Genomic DNA, 16,658 nt, shown 5'->3' with positions numbered 1-16,658 from the left:
GTGTGGCTTGGTAGTGGATGGGAAGGCAGATGTCCGGGCTGACGCCTAGGTTAAGGGTTCAGGTCACGGGCCCTGTTTAAGAATGTTCACGATGACGTGATGGCTCCCGCTCTCCACCCCGGCTCTCTCTCCCGCCCGCAGCTCACAGACACCAGAAGTGCCCTGTTCCTGCTGCTGCAGCTTGCCCTGGCCGCCGCCTCTGCCTCGTGTCCCCCCGTCGCGTGCCTCCCGTTACTGGCGGGTGGCACATGGCTGCCTGGAGCCCACCTTGCAGTCTCCTCGCCAGCTTCTCTGGCAAATCGTCACACTCGTAGGTGGGCCGTGCTCTGCAGTTTGAATCTCGGGCAGGCTCCACGCCCAGGCCGGAGCCTGACGCGGGGCTTGGTCCCATGACCCCGAGGTCACCACCTGAGCTGACCTCGACAGTCGCACACTTACTGAGCCCCCAGGCGCCCCCAGTACTTTGCGGTTGATAAAACACTTGCCTCCGTTTGCGTGCCATCATCTCCTGGGAGCTAGGCTGAGCCTGAGGAAACCCTCAGTTTGGGGGGATCAGGCCTGGAGAAGGGAAGGAGCGTGACGAACACCCCTTCGGCGGGATGGTCGAAGCTGGCGTTTGAGCACGAGCCCCTAACTTCTGCTCCAGCACTGGTTTCGTATTCTTTCATGTCTTGTAAGGCCATGAGCCTCGTCTCCCTTAGCGGAACGTGGGGCTTCTCAGCCGTTCCTCCTTGCGGGGCCTCTTGCCTGCCGTGGGACAGCACGGTGCCTGCCACCTTCCTGCTGACTGTGCCTTTCCCTTCACCCCAGCTGCTCAGCACCTACAAGCGTGTGAGGGTACATCCCTGTGGTGGAAAAACACCTTTATTAATGCCCTCAACTCCCTTTTACACTTTCATGGTTGTTTTGGGGGGCGGCGGGGTGGAGGCAGGTGGGAGATGTGGGACCTAGCCCAGGAAAGCCCCTGCTTTTTCTCATGAACTATAATTAGAATGGAAAGGCTCAAGAGGAAGTGTTGACAGTTAAACGGGGTAGTGGGGTGGTATTTATAGAAGATTCTTTTTTGTGTCGAGTGGAATGCTGGATGAGACCACTTTGTCCCACCCTTTCCTCGCCGTAGGTCGTGCTCTCTGTCTTGTCTGTTGGCCCAGATTCTGTAAGAGAGACGGGGGATGAACTGGCGTTTATGGAGACCCTCCTTTGCCCACAGCCTGCGCCTGCCGCCTGGCCTGCTCTGTCGGTGTCCCCCTGCTGCGAGGCGGCCCGTAGTCCCGTTCGAGTACGGAGATGGCTGGGGCTCCGGGGAGCTGGGGAGCCTGGTTTGGTAACAGAGCTGGGATGGGTCTGGCTCCGGAGCCCACTGTGCCTGTTGTGGAGAAAACACATATGTGTGCTGGCTCTCGTTGTTGTATTTATCAGTGACGATGAGGGGACATTAAAAACAAAGCAGACATACTGTCGGGAGTAAATTTTAACTCTGTAGCTTTAAAACACAAACAAAAATAATAATTCCATTAGTAGAGGAAAATTGCACCATACTGCTGAGTATAAATTTTATTGCTACAGTAACTGTAAAATACAAAGATGATAAATGAAAAGTTGGAACATTTATTATTGGGAATATATTTTATTGGTATAACTAAAATGCAAACAAACTGAGTAATACCAGTACTTGTTAAAAATTGTAGTCCGCCTCTTGACAACGTATGTGTTTCCATCTATAAAACAGCCAGGCTCCATCTGAGCCGATAGAAAGGAGACGGTGTATTTGCCCTCGCTGGGCAAGGGTTGGGCTGAGGGTCGGGGGAGGAGGCTCTAAAGCCCAAGGGCCAAGACACTCAGGGTGATTAGTGGGAACTCAGGACCGGAAAAGTCCCATAGCCAGGGCTCAGGGGGGAAAGCCTCCAGTCCAGAATTCTTTCAGCCACATGTACGACCTTTTGAGGTGTGATAGAAATGACTGGGTCCCTGTGGACTCCAGACAGCCCCGCGGGAGAAGTGAGCCGAGGGGTGGGGGCCGAGGACATTTCGGGACGTTAGTCGGGGGTGGCAGTGGTGGCCTTCATTCTGGCCAGAGGATGACCTGTTGTCAGCTCGCAGGGACGGACAGGCCTCTCCCAGCATCTCGGCAGGGGCTGTGGGGGCCCCAGGGACAGCAGGCGGCACCCAGACCGGAGACGGAGGGGCCCCGTGCCGAGGCCGCCACAGGTGTTAGCACGTTCATGCTAAGAGGCAGGCTGGTCATTCTTCAGCTGAGGAAACTGAGGTTTAAGAGTAATTTACCCGAGGCACACTGAGGACGTAATAGAGGACGGGTGAGGAAGCAAATCTGTTCAAGCATCAGAGTCCGTGTTCGTTCTTTCAGTTGTTCACGTTGAATTCCATTAAAATGATGTCATGACACTGGGGCCTTCTGAAGGCTTCTTGGTGAAAGAAGCAGGATATGAATGAAGTCTTTATTTGCAGGCAGCTCATGTTTGAGACTTGGACAGCAAGTGCGGCCCTCTTGACTTTCCATTGTTCTCAGTCAACAGCTCACATGGCCTGTACATGTGAGTGCCGCTCACTTGGCTCTGGGGTGGGAACATTTTATATGCCCCTAAAGTAGGGCATGGGAGGCTGGTGGTGAATGGATTTGTTCTGTTGCAGTTTTTCCGAGAAATCAGCTTTAGGTGGAGCCATTTCCTTTATTATCCTGCCTCCTGGAACCCTGCAATCGTTTTAGAAATCTGATGAGAACTGCTCTGAGTGTATGTCTCACAAATTCGTATCTGACGCTGTTTTTCTTTTGAGGAGAACCAGAACGAAAGGCGTCCGTGGTTGTGGTCCTGTGTCTGATTTTGGTGTTGCATCCCCACCACTCGGTCCAGTGGATGGAACGGTCTGTGGTGCCACAGCTGTGAGAACTCCGCGTTTGACGGAGCGTGGGTTGCTTGCACAGGCCCCTCTCTTCATGCCCTAAGTGGTAGCCAGTGCTCACAGATGGACCATGCCGTATGTAAAATGCTTTCCCCTCTGGTTGCCAAAAGATGGTGATAAAGGCCCTGGATCCTTCAGGTTTATTTTTGTGGCATGCTGCTCCTTCGCACGTCGGTTTGTCAGCCCAGCTCTCCCCGTCTCCTGCCTCTGGCGGAGGGGTAATTTTTTGGACGTTTCCTGGTGGGAAATTTGGCAGTAGCTCTCAGACGTCTTCCAAGTGTGCCCCCCCTTTCACCCAGTAATTCCCCTTGTAGGAATTGACCCCAGGAAGTCACTGGGTAGCATACATACAAGGATGCTTTTATTGTAGTGTTGTTTATAATACAACAAATAATAACATTAACATTTGTTTGAGTACTTTGTGCCCGGGAACTGTGCTTTACAAGTATTTTCAGACAAACATGTAAAATCAGAAATCTAAATTTTTTTTTCCATCTGAATGTTTTATTCTTTATTTTTATTTTTATTTTTTTAAAAAATATTTTATTTATTTGCTAATGAGAGATAGAGAGAGAGAGAGGCAGGGACACAGGCAGAGGGAGAAGCAGGCTCCATGCGGGGAGCCCGATGCGGGACTCGATCCCGGGGCTCCAGGATCACACTCTGGACTGAAGGCGGCGCTAAACCGCTGAGCCACCCAGGGATCCCCTCCATCTGAATGTTTTAAAAATAGAAGATTGAGGCATGTCAACTGTACTTCAAATAAAAAAACAGGGGATTTAATATATTACAGTATATTTTACACAGTGAATTAACATGTAGCCTTTAAAAATGACAAGAGATTTATGTTTATTGACACAGAAGGACGTTTATAGTGTTTTAAGTGTTAAAATCAGGTCATACATACACGATTCTCTTTTTGTAGAAAATCTCTGAAAGGCTGTGTGCTAAAATATTCACTTAGTTATTCTGACTGGTAAGATTATAGATGATTCTCCTTTCCTAATTTGCGTTTACATATATGTATTTTAAGCTGGGGTGTAGTTGACATGTAACGTAGGAGTTTAAGGTCTCCATGTCGGTTGATTTGATACATTCATATATTGCACTATATTTTTGAATTACAAAGATTAAAAAAAACACGGGTTTGTGGGAGAAGTGACGAACAGATATTCCTTGTCTCTCTGGGGCCATTGAAATCCCCGTCCAGCTGTCCCCCGTGTGGATTTTACACCTTTGCCCCTTTTTGCAGCAAAGCCGTTGAGAGCCTGGCTGAAAGGGGCGGCTCCGAAGTTCAGCGGGTGAAAGAAGACGCTCAGAAGAAGGTGCAGCAGGTCGAAGATCTCCTAACCAAAAGAATATTCCATTTAGAAGAGGCAAGTCTGGAAACGCCGAGGAGACTGTGTTCTGACAGTGGGTTAATAGTGAGGGCGGGGGGGGGGGGGGGGCAGGGGACAGAATTTTGTTCCTTTTTCCCTAAACGTTCAGAGTTTCAGCAGAAAGAGGAGTCACCCTTATGGGTCATCTCATGGGTTCCGGCCTTGTCTTAGGTGCTTTGTGTGTAGAATTTGTACCCTTACCTCCTGCAGACGAGGACAGCGAAGTACAGACTCAGTAGTCTAAGTTTGGTCCTGGATTCCAGTCTCCGTGGCTGCTGATTTTAAAGCCTGTGCTCTTCTTACCTAGTTCAGTCCTTTGGTTTTACAGAGGAGGAAACCGAGGCTCGGCGCGGGGAAGTGACTCACCTAACACGCGCAAAGCCTGGAAGTGGATTCCAATTTGTGGGCTGTTGTGTGGCCACGCGGCCCCGTCCCTGGCACCTGGCCTCCAACCCCCGTTACCCCGCTGTTCACCGAATGCCTTTTCTTGGGTGGGGGGCACCACATGTGGCTTCTCCTGCTCGATCTCAGGTGCTTCCTGTGTTCCTGTCACCATGATGGGAGGCAGGATGTGTCTTGGCTAAAAAAATCCTGTCCCCTAGAAGGTAAAAGTTTCCGTCCACATGCAGCTAGTATTAAGTGACACTAGTTATTTCATTCTTGGTCTTTGAAGGCTCTTACGCCATTTCCCTTTCTGCACCCGAAACCTGGCTCTTCTCCGTGCCAGGAGGAGCAGCCCCACAAAGCACTTCTGGAAACAAAAGGGAGATGCACTGGTGCTGCACTTTGCAGCTAACAGTGGTCTTTCCATTCATGGTGTTCACACCAGCCCCATGGGGCTGTGTAGATCCTAGGTCCAAAGTACCGGCTAGGGACCGCTCTGAGGGCGAGGAGCTGAGGCTTTGTCATAAGCCGTGGAGCCGGTACCGCAACAGGAGTCCTCCAACCCCACGTTCCCAGTGTTCCCCGGAAGGGCTGTTGTAGGGTGCCCGTGTTGTAGGGTGCCCGTGTGGCTTCCACACGGTGCTGGGCCTGCCCTCTGCTCTGTCGCTTATTGGCCCCGTCCCTCTCCGAGCCTCTGCCTCTGCATCTGTAAAGGGAGGCTGGTGACGTCTGCTTTGCAGTAGTGATTGTCCTAACGGCAGTGGTCCTGGCAGCCTCGGGGCCTGCGAGTGTGAGGCCCCCTCAGCCTATTCGTCATCCATTCAGGTCATCCTGTCAGTAAGCCTGGAAGGTTAATACTTTTATCATTCTTTTTAAAAACAGACACATGCGCCGGGCACAGAGTGGCCAAGCCCCTTGCTCAAGGTCACACAGGCAGTAATGCCGGGAGCTCCGGCCGTAGAACCTGCCTTCTAAACTGCTGCAGTGTGTCTCTCGGCACATAACTTTTTAGGGTTAGGTAAGGAACAAAGATAAATAAAGCTCCTTGCTCAAAGCCTGGCATGTAACAGGCACTCACTAAATAGGTTTTGTGTGTTGTCTCAGAATATTGGGGAATGGTTTGTCCCAGCTCTCCATGAGATTGCCAGGCAAGCCTCGTGGGGAGGAGAGGCTTTCTCCCCCACCCAAGTGGGAGCAGTGGCGGGGAAGGCCCCGCGGAGGGAAAGGGCAGGGAGGAGGAAGCAGCCTGTTTCTGAGCTTCCTGTGATGGGGCAGGCATCGGACGGAGCGTCGGAGCAACTCCTTGGTGGGATGGTGGTGATCCCTGTCGTACAGATGAGCTCGGGCTCAGAGAGGCTAAGGGACTACCCAGTGTCTCACGGCAAATCATCAGGAAAGCTGGTTTTGAACCCAGTTGGATTCGACTTTTACCTTTGTGATGTAATCAGAGGCCGTGGGCACTTGGAGATCCGGATCTACCCCAGGTCACTCCTGAGCACCGGGGTGCTTCGCCCCAGCAAGGGCACTGCCTGCGTGATTTAGATAATTTTTTGGTAGGCCTCTCTGAGCTCTCAGGAAGAACGTGGTTTTTTTCACCACCGACGTCACCTTGGAGATGTAGAAAATGTTCTTGAGAATTGTGTAGTCATCATCTTAAGAGAAATAGGGAGGGGGGGTGGGGTGTGGGATGAATTTGTATGGAGATTAGGGGGACTCTGGAATTTATGTATGTTTAAGTATTGAGAGGCACATTTCTTCTTGTTCTCATTGAAGCTGTAAATATTGATCTGATTTTTCAAATCCAGAAGTACAGTTTTTGTAGACTTGAGTCTTTTCCATTGGAAATGCCTATTACTCTTCAGGATACAAGAGGGAAAAATGGCTGGCAAATGTATTTATTACTGATTCTCCCCATGTATAGTACAATTCAGGGAGGGGAAATGTGCCGGAGAAAAAGTCATAAATATTTATATTTTAATCCAATTTCCTTTCAAAATGTTCCCAATTGTATTGAAAAATTGCATCAAATGCATTTAATTTAACTTTAGGATGTGAAAGCTGCCCAAGCAGAACTGGAAAAGGCCTTTGCGGGGACAGAAACAGAGAAGGCTCTTCGGCTGAGCTTGGAAAACAAGCTTTCAGAGATGAAGAAGAGGCACGAGGGGGACGTGGACATGGCTGTCGTCCTGGAGCAGAAAGACAGGTCTGGCGCTTATCTCTGCGACTCACTGATGGTCCTTAATCGGGCAGCCTGGCGGAAAGGTTGTTCCCTTCCTCTTTGATCCTTCCTTTCTCTGCTTGTTCCCCCCACGGTGAGAAGACCTGGAGTAAGATCAGGATGGAAGGACAAGGACTAGGGTAGCGGTATGAGGACAGGGACAGAATTCTAGGTAGAAACTTCTGCTGATAAGGTCTGTTCAGATACGAAATGTAGCCTTTAGTTCCGTAGTAAGCTTCCGGGTAAGCAGAGGAAAGAGAGAAAAACAGTCTTGATGAACACAAGAGTCACATTGCTCCCAAGAGAAAATGAGCCAGTAGCGCAGGAGAAGCCCAGTCTTACTTGACATTGTTGGGGAGAAAATTCTCTTGTGACTCTTCCCAGAGGGAACAGTAAGTGATTACATCCCCACAATGGATGCCAGTGAGTTTCGTGTGACCTGTTTATCATCGTGTTTTTTTTTTTCTTTTAAAAGGTTTTATTTATTTGAGAGTGAGAGGCTGAAAGAGGGCATAAGTGGGGGTGGGGGTGGGGAGGGCACGGGGAAGGCGAGGGGCAGACTCGTGCTGAGCAGCGAGCCCGGTGCAGGGCGCAGTCCCAGGACCCCAGCGTCATGACCTGAGCTGAAGGCAGACGCGCACCTGACTGAGCCTCCCACTCGCTCCTCATCGTGTGTTTAATCCCGGCTGAGGGCCCACGTTAGTGCAGTGCAATGGGCCGAAAAAGTGTAGACCAAGACAGGGCTGTCTGTCGGTCCAGGAATAAAATGGGTGCCGCCCAGTCCGGAGAAGTGGATGGGCCGTAGGGCCTTTAGGCACTCTTTAGTGCTCGGGTCTTACGACCAAACTTTGATCAAAACTGGTCAGGAGAGAGTTGAGATTTTCTGCTTTCTCGTGATCCTCACATTTTGCTACTCTTGCCTTGCTTTGATGGTCACTAGGTAGAAGGTTGTATAAACTAAGTGAAACTTCTGGCTAACCTGTGACCTATCCATTGAGGAGCCAAGCTCGTTTGGAATTTGACAGAAATTGTTCCAAAGCAAATGATCTAGTTTTTTTCCTATTTCCTTAAATAGAGGATACTGACTCTGGTTCCTTTTGTTTTGGTTGCTCAGTGACTTGTGATTGATGGGCCCACCGTGTTGTTTGGGTTCTGGTGCTGAGTTGCCCGTGCTCCCCAACTGCTTTTTGCTTCTCTTTCTGCCTCCATACCACCTTTAGAGATTCAAGTCTGCAACTTGTTGTCATGATTTTTTAGGATTATCTATAAAAGAGGAATGAGTAGATTGTGAGGGAGAGGCATGGCTTCCACTTACTCAGGGTCCTAGCTTCAGTTTCTGGAGGAACTAGTACTTATTTAGTGCACTACAACCTTTTCTTAGCTTTGATCTGGAAAACTGAAGTTTTGGGATGAATCTCAGGAGGAGTCAGGAAACAGAGTTCTCTGTGAGGAATAGGACCTCAGGGTTGAGTGAATGAGTGTTTTTCTCAATTACGTGGCTAGGAGGAGAAGCTTTCCTGGATGGGCCATTTATTTTGTTTTGTTTTGTTTTGCTGGGCCTCCCCCTACAGGGTAGCAGCCTTTGCAGGCTGCGAGAGAGTCTGGAATCCTTTTCCATACAAATTATTTATACGTCCCCTTGTATCTCTCCCAACTGATGAGCCTTGAAGCCCTTCGGAGGTTTATAGGTTTGTCTTTCCTGGGGAACCTGCAGGTCTCCTGCTGTTAAATTGGAAAGAGGGAACCCAGGGAAGAGACTACAATGTGTGTGGGGGCAGCCACTAAACAAGAAAAGACAATTCCTGGTGCCGATGAAGAGAGAAGAAGGGAGAGGGCTAGGGGTGGGTCTGAGAGGTGATCGTGGGTGAGAGTGGATTAGAAGGGCCCTGCTGGGGTCCCAGCAGATGCTCAGCAGTCAGTTCCTTGGTCTGTTGGGTCATTATGCCCTTTGTCCAACAAATACTTCCTGAGCATCTTTTGCTCAATAAGTGGTGGTTAGAGTACAGGTATGAATGGTACAGACTGGTCCCTCTGCCAAGGGACCTTATGTCAAGGCATATGCTTGTCATCTAGCTAGGTGGGGAGGGTGGAGGGCAGGAACAGAGTGAGAAGGGCCAGATGGATAAGTGCTGGTTAACATAATCTTTCTAAGATTGTTTAGAGGGATTAGGAAAGGCTTCTCAGTGGAAGTGTGAGGATAAAGGAGGAGTTACTTGGAGGAAGAAATCGTGTTCCCCGCATTGGGAAGTTCAGAGGCCGGAGGGCACAGAGCATGACCCAGGAACTGACAGTAGTGTGGCTGGAGAGTTGTGTTCTGGAAGGGAGGTGGGAAGCGATGAGGAGAGGGAAGCTGGCCAGATCACGTGGGCTTGTTGAATAGTTTGGGATTTGTCTTCAGGGCATGTGACAAACTGCTGATGAGTTAAGGGTAGGAGTTGGGGTAGTGTCAGGGTCAGACTATAATTCAGAGCCATCCTTCTGGCTGCCCCTGGAGGATGGGTTGGCGGTGGGGCTGGGTGGGAAGACTGCTCTTGGGGCTGTTGGAGAAGTCCAGACGACGCATCATGGTGAGCAGGACTGAGCTGACGGAACTGGCTTGGAGTGTTCTCCAGCAGAGATGTTTAGAAGGTAGAATTGACATGATGGCTTGAAGGGCTTCATCATTGATGGGTTTGGGGATGAGGGGAAGGGCTGCAGAGATACCTCCTCCTCACCCAGGTTTTGAGCATGAACAACTGTGGCATGACGGTGCAGTGTGCTGAGTTTGGGGAAAGAAAGGGAGAAAGAGCAGATGTTTTTCAGTAGGGAGAGTGGGAAGATAAGCTTTCAGTTGGGACACGTTGGGTAGAGGGATCATGGATCCCTCCAAGAGTAGAGGCTAGAAGGTGCTTGAGGATGTGGATTAAGGCTAGATTAAAGGAGATATAGATTATTCCTTGACCAGCTACTGAGCATGACCTTGGGTGGGGTGCCAGGGGTGGGGAGATAAGCAGTGTCTTCCTTATATGGCGCTCCCAGTGTGGGGGAGGGGACAGATGTGGAAAAAAGTGTCATGATTGGTGTTAGAGGTAAGTTCAGGGTTCTGTGCTGTGACCGAAGGGAGGAGGTGATCAGCTGTGCTTGGGCGTGGGGCAGGGAGGGCACATGCAAAGAAAGGTGCGAGCCTGTCACCAAGCAGGGAATCATTGAGGAAAGGTGCCTCTGTCAGCATGTGCCGCAGAGGCTTGGCTTCTCCTCTTTTTGCAAGAGGGAATTTGGGGAGAATTGGAGCTTGCTGAGTACTTAGTGTGGTGTAGATGTGTAGGCGGGGGCTCTCCTTGTGCGGGGCGTCCACTCGGGGCGCTGCCAGGGGCTGCATCTGGGGTTTCCCACAGGCCTGGCTGGAGAGGCGCAGAACCTGATTTGTCGGTACTGCCCGGTCGGCTCTCTGTTGGGGGCACGTGTGCGCCAGCCACACTCCAAGGGCCAGTGCGGCAGCCAGATGCCGGCTCCGGACTTGTGTCCCGCGGGACCAGGGTCCTGTGTGCCCTCCCTGCAGGCCGGGCTGCCGAGGAGCTCCGGGGAGGTCAGGAGGTGAGCTGCCAGCAGGTCTGGGATGGGGTGCGTGGGCCAGCCCTGAGATAGATCCGGATGTGCAGGGCACCCCGGCCTGTTGCGGGGCGGGGCCCTTGCCCGGTGCAGCGCTGCTGCGGTCTCTCTGGGCTCCCTTCACCTTTTTGAAAGGTGAGTGCTTTAGCTACGTGACGTCCTGCAGTGCGACCTTGGAGTGCGTCTGGTGAAGGCGGCTAACACCGAGGAGTCCTGTAGGTCACATGTGGCCACCAGATATGTTTTAGTTGGTCTACACAGTACATACATTCATTCATTCATTCATTCATTCATTCATTTATTTATTTATTTATTTATTTTTAAAGATTTTACTTATTTATTCATGAGAGGCACACAGACAGAGAGAGAGAGAGGCAGAGACACAGGCAGAGGGAGAAGCAGGCTCCATGCAGGGAGCCCGACGTGGGACTCAATCCCGGGTCTCCAGGATCAGGCCCTGGGCTGAAGGTGGTGCTTAACCGCTGAGACCCCCGGGCTGCCCTACACAGTACTTTTAAAAGTCTGAATTCGTTGCTACTATTTTTTCTAAAGAAATCTAGTTTCATGTAAAACTTTGGATTTCCAGCTCCTTTTGAGAGCCTGGAAAGTGTGGCAAGACTGGGCCGGGGTGGAGGCCACTCCTGGGTGGAGGCCGCTCCTGTAGATGCGCCCGGGCTCCGGTCGGCCACACGTCCCACAGGCCTGCCTTGCTCCTTGCCAACCAGACACGGACCAGCTTGGTCCAAGTGGAAGTCCCGTGCGACCCCGCACGGCTGCCTCAAGTGTTGGCTTCGTGACTTTTTACCTCTCCAGCCGGTCGTGCGCTGCGTCCAGAGTAGGGCCCTAGAGGGCAGTGTCGCGCCTCTGTCCGGGGCCCGGGGGCTCTGCGCTGGGGCGGCCGGGCCCTCTGTGCCTCGTTGTCTAGCCCGCCCAGGTGCCCTCACGAGGGACCACGGATGGGGAAGCTCAGACGAGAGGAATTTCTTTCTTACAGTTCAGAGGCTGGCGGACGCGGGTGGCCTGCAGACCTCTCGCTGCGTCCCGCGGGGGAGGGGAGGCATCTTGCTGGAGCCTCATTTGTAAGGCGCCGCTCGCACGCATGAGTTCCACCCGCGTGACCTACTCTCGTCCCGAAGCCCCACCAGGATTTCCGTGCTTGAACTTTGGGGGGCCACGGACATTCAGGCCCCAGCAACAGTGCGTTGCCAGCCGCTTTGAAGTACTTTTAGCTGACTCTTCCCCTTCACCCTGGGAGCCCGCGTCCCGAGCCTCTGCTCTTCCTCCCGTTCAGGTTGCTTTCGAGGCTCGGCTACACGGAGGCTCTTCTGAGGGTTCGCTGACAAAATGCTAATCGTTGAATGTTAAAAAAGGGTAATAATTATAGCAGCTGTCATTTGTGGAGTTATGCTGTAAGCCTGGAGGTATGTTAGGCCGCGTTAGAGGTTTTGTGTCTAATCCACGCAAGCGAGCCGTCTTACGGCTGAGGTCAGATAACTTGGCCATGGTCGGGGGTGTAAGTTGGTGGCCCGGAGACGGTGTTCAGCTCTGCGCAAGGGAGGCCCTCGGGGTGTGCTTGGCACAGTTTCCTCGAGGGGAGGTCACGGGAGGGGTGACGGGTGTGAACTAGTGGGCAGTGGGGATGGAGTCGTGCAGGGCATTCTAGGTGGAGGCACGGGTGTGAGCACGAGTCTGGGGGCACACGCGGCTGGGCTTGGGGAGAGAGCTGGAAGTGAGGCTCCTGGGTGCTGAGGGAGCGGGTGGCGCCTCCGAAAGAAGAACCTGAAGCTGCCAGCAGGGCCTCTGAGCTTCGAGGCCCTAAAAGCTAGGCCCTTGAACGCCTTGCTCACCAGCTTTGGCCTTTATCTGGAAAGTCTGTGCATTTTAAACTGTGCCCCGAGAAGCCAGGGAGAGAGGTGCTGGTTTTGCCCCCTCGCAGGGACGGTTGTGCCTTGTCGGCCGTGTTCAGGCTTCAGTGCTTGATTTCTTTGGAAGAGAAAATGCTTAGCCAAAAACCTCCTCGTCCGCTGCTGTCAGTGGGGCTGACACTGCTGTCAACAGTGGGGGCTCTTGGAAGTCTGAGCGAGGGGGTGGCTTGACCCGACCGTAGTCTGGGAGCTCGGAGGCTGGATCCACCAGGGCCAGGCTGGAGGTGAGGGGACTGTTAACGTCCCGCGAATTCTGGCCCTTGCTCTCCGGCCTGCACGACGCGATTCCATTTCTGTTCAGTCATCGGACATGTCTACTTTGAAGATGTCTGGCCCCATTTCCTGCCTCCTCCTGCTCCGCTGAGCTAAGAGAACAGCTTAGAATTAATATTTAAATTTTGTTCGCTTTTAGACTGATTGAGGACTTGAAGCTGTCTTTGAAGAGCAAAGAAGCTTTAATTCAGTGCCTTAAAGAGGAGAAGTCTCAGCTGGCATGTCCTGGTGAGAGAGTGTCATCTGGAGAGCTCCGAGGACTCTCTGCTGCTCCGAGGGGGGAACAGGAGAGAGGAGCCGAGGTGAGCCCCCGACTCCTCGGGCGGAGGGGACGCACACTCAGTCCCCGCGGTCACACGCAGACTCCCCCAGATACTAGCTCCCCGGCAGCTGAGGAACTAGCGGGAGCCTCCTTTGTCAGGGGCCCTGGCGTGGTTCCACGGAGCCAGTTCAGGAAACAGCCCATACCCGCTTGCCTCTGTCTTACCGCGTGTCGCCTTGTGGTTGCCCGGGGACTGTATTTTCGTCCTTTGGGTTTTCGTGGGATAAAACCGAGGACCCGTTTTGCCTCTGGTCAGGCAGTGGGGAAGGGCACCGCCTTGCGCCGGGCCTGGCGGCTGGGCAGCCTGTTCAGCGTGCCGCCTCACTTAATCCTTCTGGCCACTCTGGGAGGTTGGGAGCACGGTCCCCTCGTGGAATTTAGAAACGGGCTTGCCGTAGTTGTTCGAGTTTGCTAGGCTCCAGGAGGTGGGTTCCTAGTGCCAGCCCCCGAGCCTCCCAGAGGTCCTTTCTCCCCCCACGAGGCCGGGCCCACGGCCCGCTGCAGAGAAGGGCAGGTGGGCCGAGCACAGGCCTCCCAGCTCTTGGTGGACCAAGGGTGGCTGCCGCGTGTGCTTCATTCACACCGTGGGCCGTTCTAGATGCTCAGGGAGGGTTGCGTGGCAGTGAGTGCGGCCTGCAGCCTCCCCGGTTACTTTCCAGCTGCCGTCGGCCCGCATCTCCGGCTCCTCCTTTGAACCCTGGGCCCCGTTGCTCAGTTGGCCCTTTCCATAGTCCAGCGGCTCCGTGGTTCACTGTCGGTGGGGCTGGTCATCAGCCCACGTGGCTCTCGTGTCTTCACATTTCTCCTCGCTCGGGTGGGACCTCGGGTGCAGCAGAGAGTAGTGGACACTTAGTCCATGACGTCCACGGCGGTGGGGAAAAGTCAGGAAATGAGACGCCCGTTCTAATCGTTCTGGGGGAGCCGTTGCATTGTGAGTCCCTTCCAGGTGCCAATTAATGCCTTTTCTCAGGCCGCGCAAATGGAGCGCCAGGAGAGACACCGCCTTGAAGAGAGGATCCAGGTATGCTGATGCCATTAAAAAAATTATCGGCGATTTCTGCTTGCCTCTTGCTGTATTCTGAGTGCGATAGAGGGTTCGGGTGACGGTCGCTGTCGTCGAGGGAATGCCAGTGCGTGCCAGTCGGGCTTTCAGGACTTCAGAGAAGGCCGCTCAGTCCTGGCACTCCTTCTGGGGAGCGGGCGTTCCCATTGTGCGGACGGCACGTGAGGCTCAGACGGGCTCGGAGAAGAGCCAGCGGGGACCCCGGCCTGCCGCCGCTCCGAGTCCCGCAGTCAGCACCGGCCTCTACGGCGCCTGCCGGCTTAGAAGGCGCTTCCCGTCCATTTGCTCACCTGATTCTCCCAACAGCCCGGGAGGGAGGCAGCAGGCTTATCTTTAGAAATGAACTCAGACTCTAAATGTGTATGTTCAGTCTCCATCAAACCAAATTCTCTGTTAGCTTTTGTAGCATTAAGGAATGAAATTAATGATCTGTTATTTCCCCCAAATAACCTGGTACGGTTTCAAAGACTCTGATGTGACTGTATTCAAATTCCAGAAGGCATTGGAGTCCTTCCCACAGGAGTAGCTGTCACCGTCTTAACTGATCTGATCCCCTTCTTCTCACCCAGCCTGTTGCCGTGAGCGCTAGCACGTCACTGGGAGCTGCCGCCACTGCGTTCAGCTCTCCTTGGAAACATTAATCACAGGGTGACAGGAATAAGATAGAATAACTGCATTTGAGTGTGCTCTTACAGATATATTTACAGTGCATTTTGGTTGGAACGCATCAACTTAGTGAATCTTTTTCTAATCTAATTTAGGCACTTCAGGAGGACCTGAGAGAGAAGGAAAGAGAAATTGCTGCAGAAAAGAAAAATAGTCTAAAGAGGGATAAAGCCATTCAGGGCCTAACCATGGCATTAAAGTCAAAGGAAAAAGAGGTATGTGCTGTGTCTGATACACCCGAAGTGAGATTTTTCTTTATTAGCTTCTGCGGCTGGCCTGTCCTACCCTGAATTTTTAGCTTTAGGTGGAGAGCTTATAAGAGAGCTGGGATGAGTGTAGGGAGTGCGGGAAGGGCCCCTTTGTCCGTCCGTCACAAATTCCTCTGCAATGTCAGCTTCAGTGTTGTCCAAAGGACTGGGTGACTTACACGTGGGTGTTTGAGTTTTCTAGTAGCTGCAGTAACAGAAGCAAGAAGAAACAAGCGGAAGGGACTTTAATAATATATATATCCCAAATGTTATCATTAAAACAATAGTAATAATGAGGTACTTAGCATCTTTGTAATCTTAGTGTCAGCGCTGACGTGCAAGTGTGCTTACAGCACATCTCATTTCAGACTAATTAAATTTCAAGTGCTCAGCAGCGACAGGTGGCCAGTGGCTACCATATTGGACAATGCCCAGTTTTGTTGTGTTTTTTATTTATTTTATTTATTTATTTATTTATTTATTTATTTATTTATTTATTTTAAATTTATTTTTATTTATTTATGATAGACATAGAGAGAGAGAGAGAGAGAGAGAGAGGGGGCAGAGACACAGGCAGAGGAGTGGGAGAAGCAGGCTCCATGCCGGGAGCTTGACGCAGGACTCGATCCCGGGACCCTGGGTCACGACTTGAGCCCAAGGCAGACGCTCAACCACTGAGCCACCCGGGTGTCCCCAGTGCCCAGTCTTTTTAAAAGACAGTGGAGTTGAGATGAAGGACTTTTGGGAGGCAAGGCCGTGACCATGAACCTGTTAGCTACCTGGGTTGTTACCTTGGGGATCCAGGGTTGTGGCCAATGGTTCCTTGCTATTTTATCTCGTTAGTGTAGCTGTCTGTTGTTTTAGTAACTGAGTGAGGCACAGATACAGAGAGGAGACCCCAGCCCTGCTGGCAGCTCCAGTGAGGAAGAGAGACCGAGTGAAGGTGTGGTGAGGGGGGGACGTGCAGGGGGTGTGCAGGTGGGGGGGCAGGGGACCTGATCCAGATCAGGGCATGTGTGTGGGGCGGCGCTTGGAGGGGGAGGAGTTTGAGCTGAATCTTGAAGGATGAGTAGGAGTTGGTTGGGGGGGAGGCAGAGAGGAGGACACTGGTGAACCCATTATGTTAGGTGAGAGCCTGATGGTGTTTGTGGAACCAAAAGCATCTTGCGGTTGTCTGCGCATCAAGTGCAGAACATCAGGGAGGCCAGAGAAGAAGCCGCAGAGGTTGCTTGGGGCGGCCAGTGGTGGTGGAATTAGTCACTTCTGGCGCTGTGGGTGGCCTGGAACTGAAGGCTCTACCAAGCAGATCACATTTGCATCTTAGTGGGTCTCAGGCTGAGTCTGGAGAGTGGATGGTAGGAGGGAGAGAGTGGGAGCAGAGGGCCCAGTAGCAGGACGAGGGCCTAGAAGGGCTGGGTTAGAGCTGTGGCCGCTGCTGAACGGGGTCCAGGGGCAGGGCGTACTCAGACAACGAAATCAGAAATAATCTTACATCAGAGGTAGATTTGGGGAGGTTTGCTGAGGAGGATGACTTCTGGGCGTCTGGCTGCCGTGACTGGGATGTGGTGGCGTCACCAGCTCAGTGGACAGCATGGAAAAGGGCAGGACGGTAGGGTGGGTGAGGCGATGGTGGTGACGAGTCTGTTCACAGCGTGTGTGGAAGGGAACGAACA

At 52.4% G+C, this 16,658-nt stretch overlaps 1 protein-coding gene across 8 annotated transcripts in view; it reads left to right on the top strand.

Annotated features, from left to right (window-relative positions):
* Nucleotides 1-16,658, top strand: part of CDK5RAP2 (CDK5 regulatory subunit associated protein 2) — a 153,057-nt gene that overhangs the window by 30,994 nt on the left and 105,405 nt on the right. For 7 of the 8 annotated variants that reach the window (XM_038553244.1, XM_038553243.1, XM_038553242.1 and 4 more), the window contains 5 exons: nucleotides 4,172-4,295; nucleotides 6,731-6,885; nucleotides 12,826-12,988; nucleotides 13,979-14,029; nucleotides 14,833-14,952. In XM_038553244.1, coding sequence (XP_038409172.1) covers nucleotides 4,172-4,295; nucleotides 6,731-6,885; nucleotides 12,826-12,988; nucleotides 13,979-14,029; nucleotides 14,833-14,952 — 613 coding nt within the window. The remainder of the gene's footprint in view (nucleotides 1-4,171; nucleotides 4,296-6,730; nucleotides 6,886-12,825; nucleotides 12,989-13,978; nucleotides 14,030-14,832; nucleotides 14,953-16,658) is intronic. The other variant, XM_038553241.1, reaches the window with a different exon arrangement.

Source organism: Canis lupus, chromosome 11 (genome assembly GCF_011100685.1).
Source record: "Canis lupus familiaris isolate Mischka breed German Shepherd chromosome 11, alternate assembly UU_Cfam_GSD_1.0, whole genome shotgun sequence".
NCBI classification, from domain to species: domain Eukaryota; kingdom Metazoa; phylum Chordata; class Mammalia; order Carnivora; family Canidae; genus Canis; species Canis lupus.
This window is presented reverse-complemented; position numbering and strand designations above follow the sequence as displayed.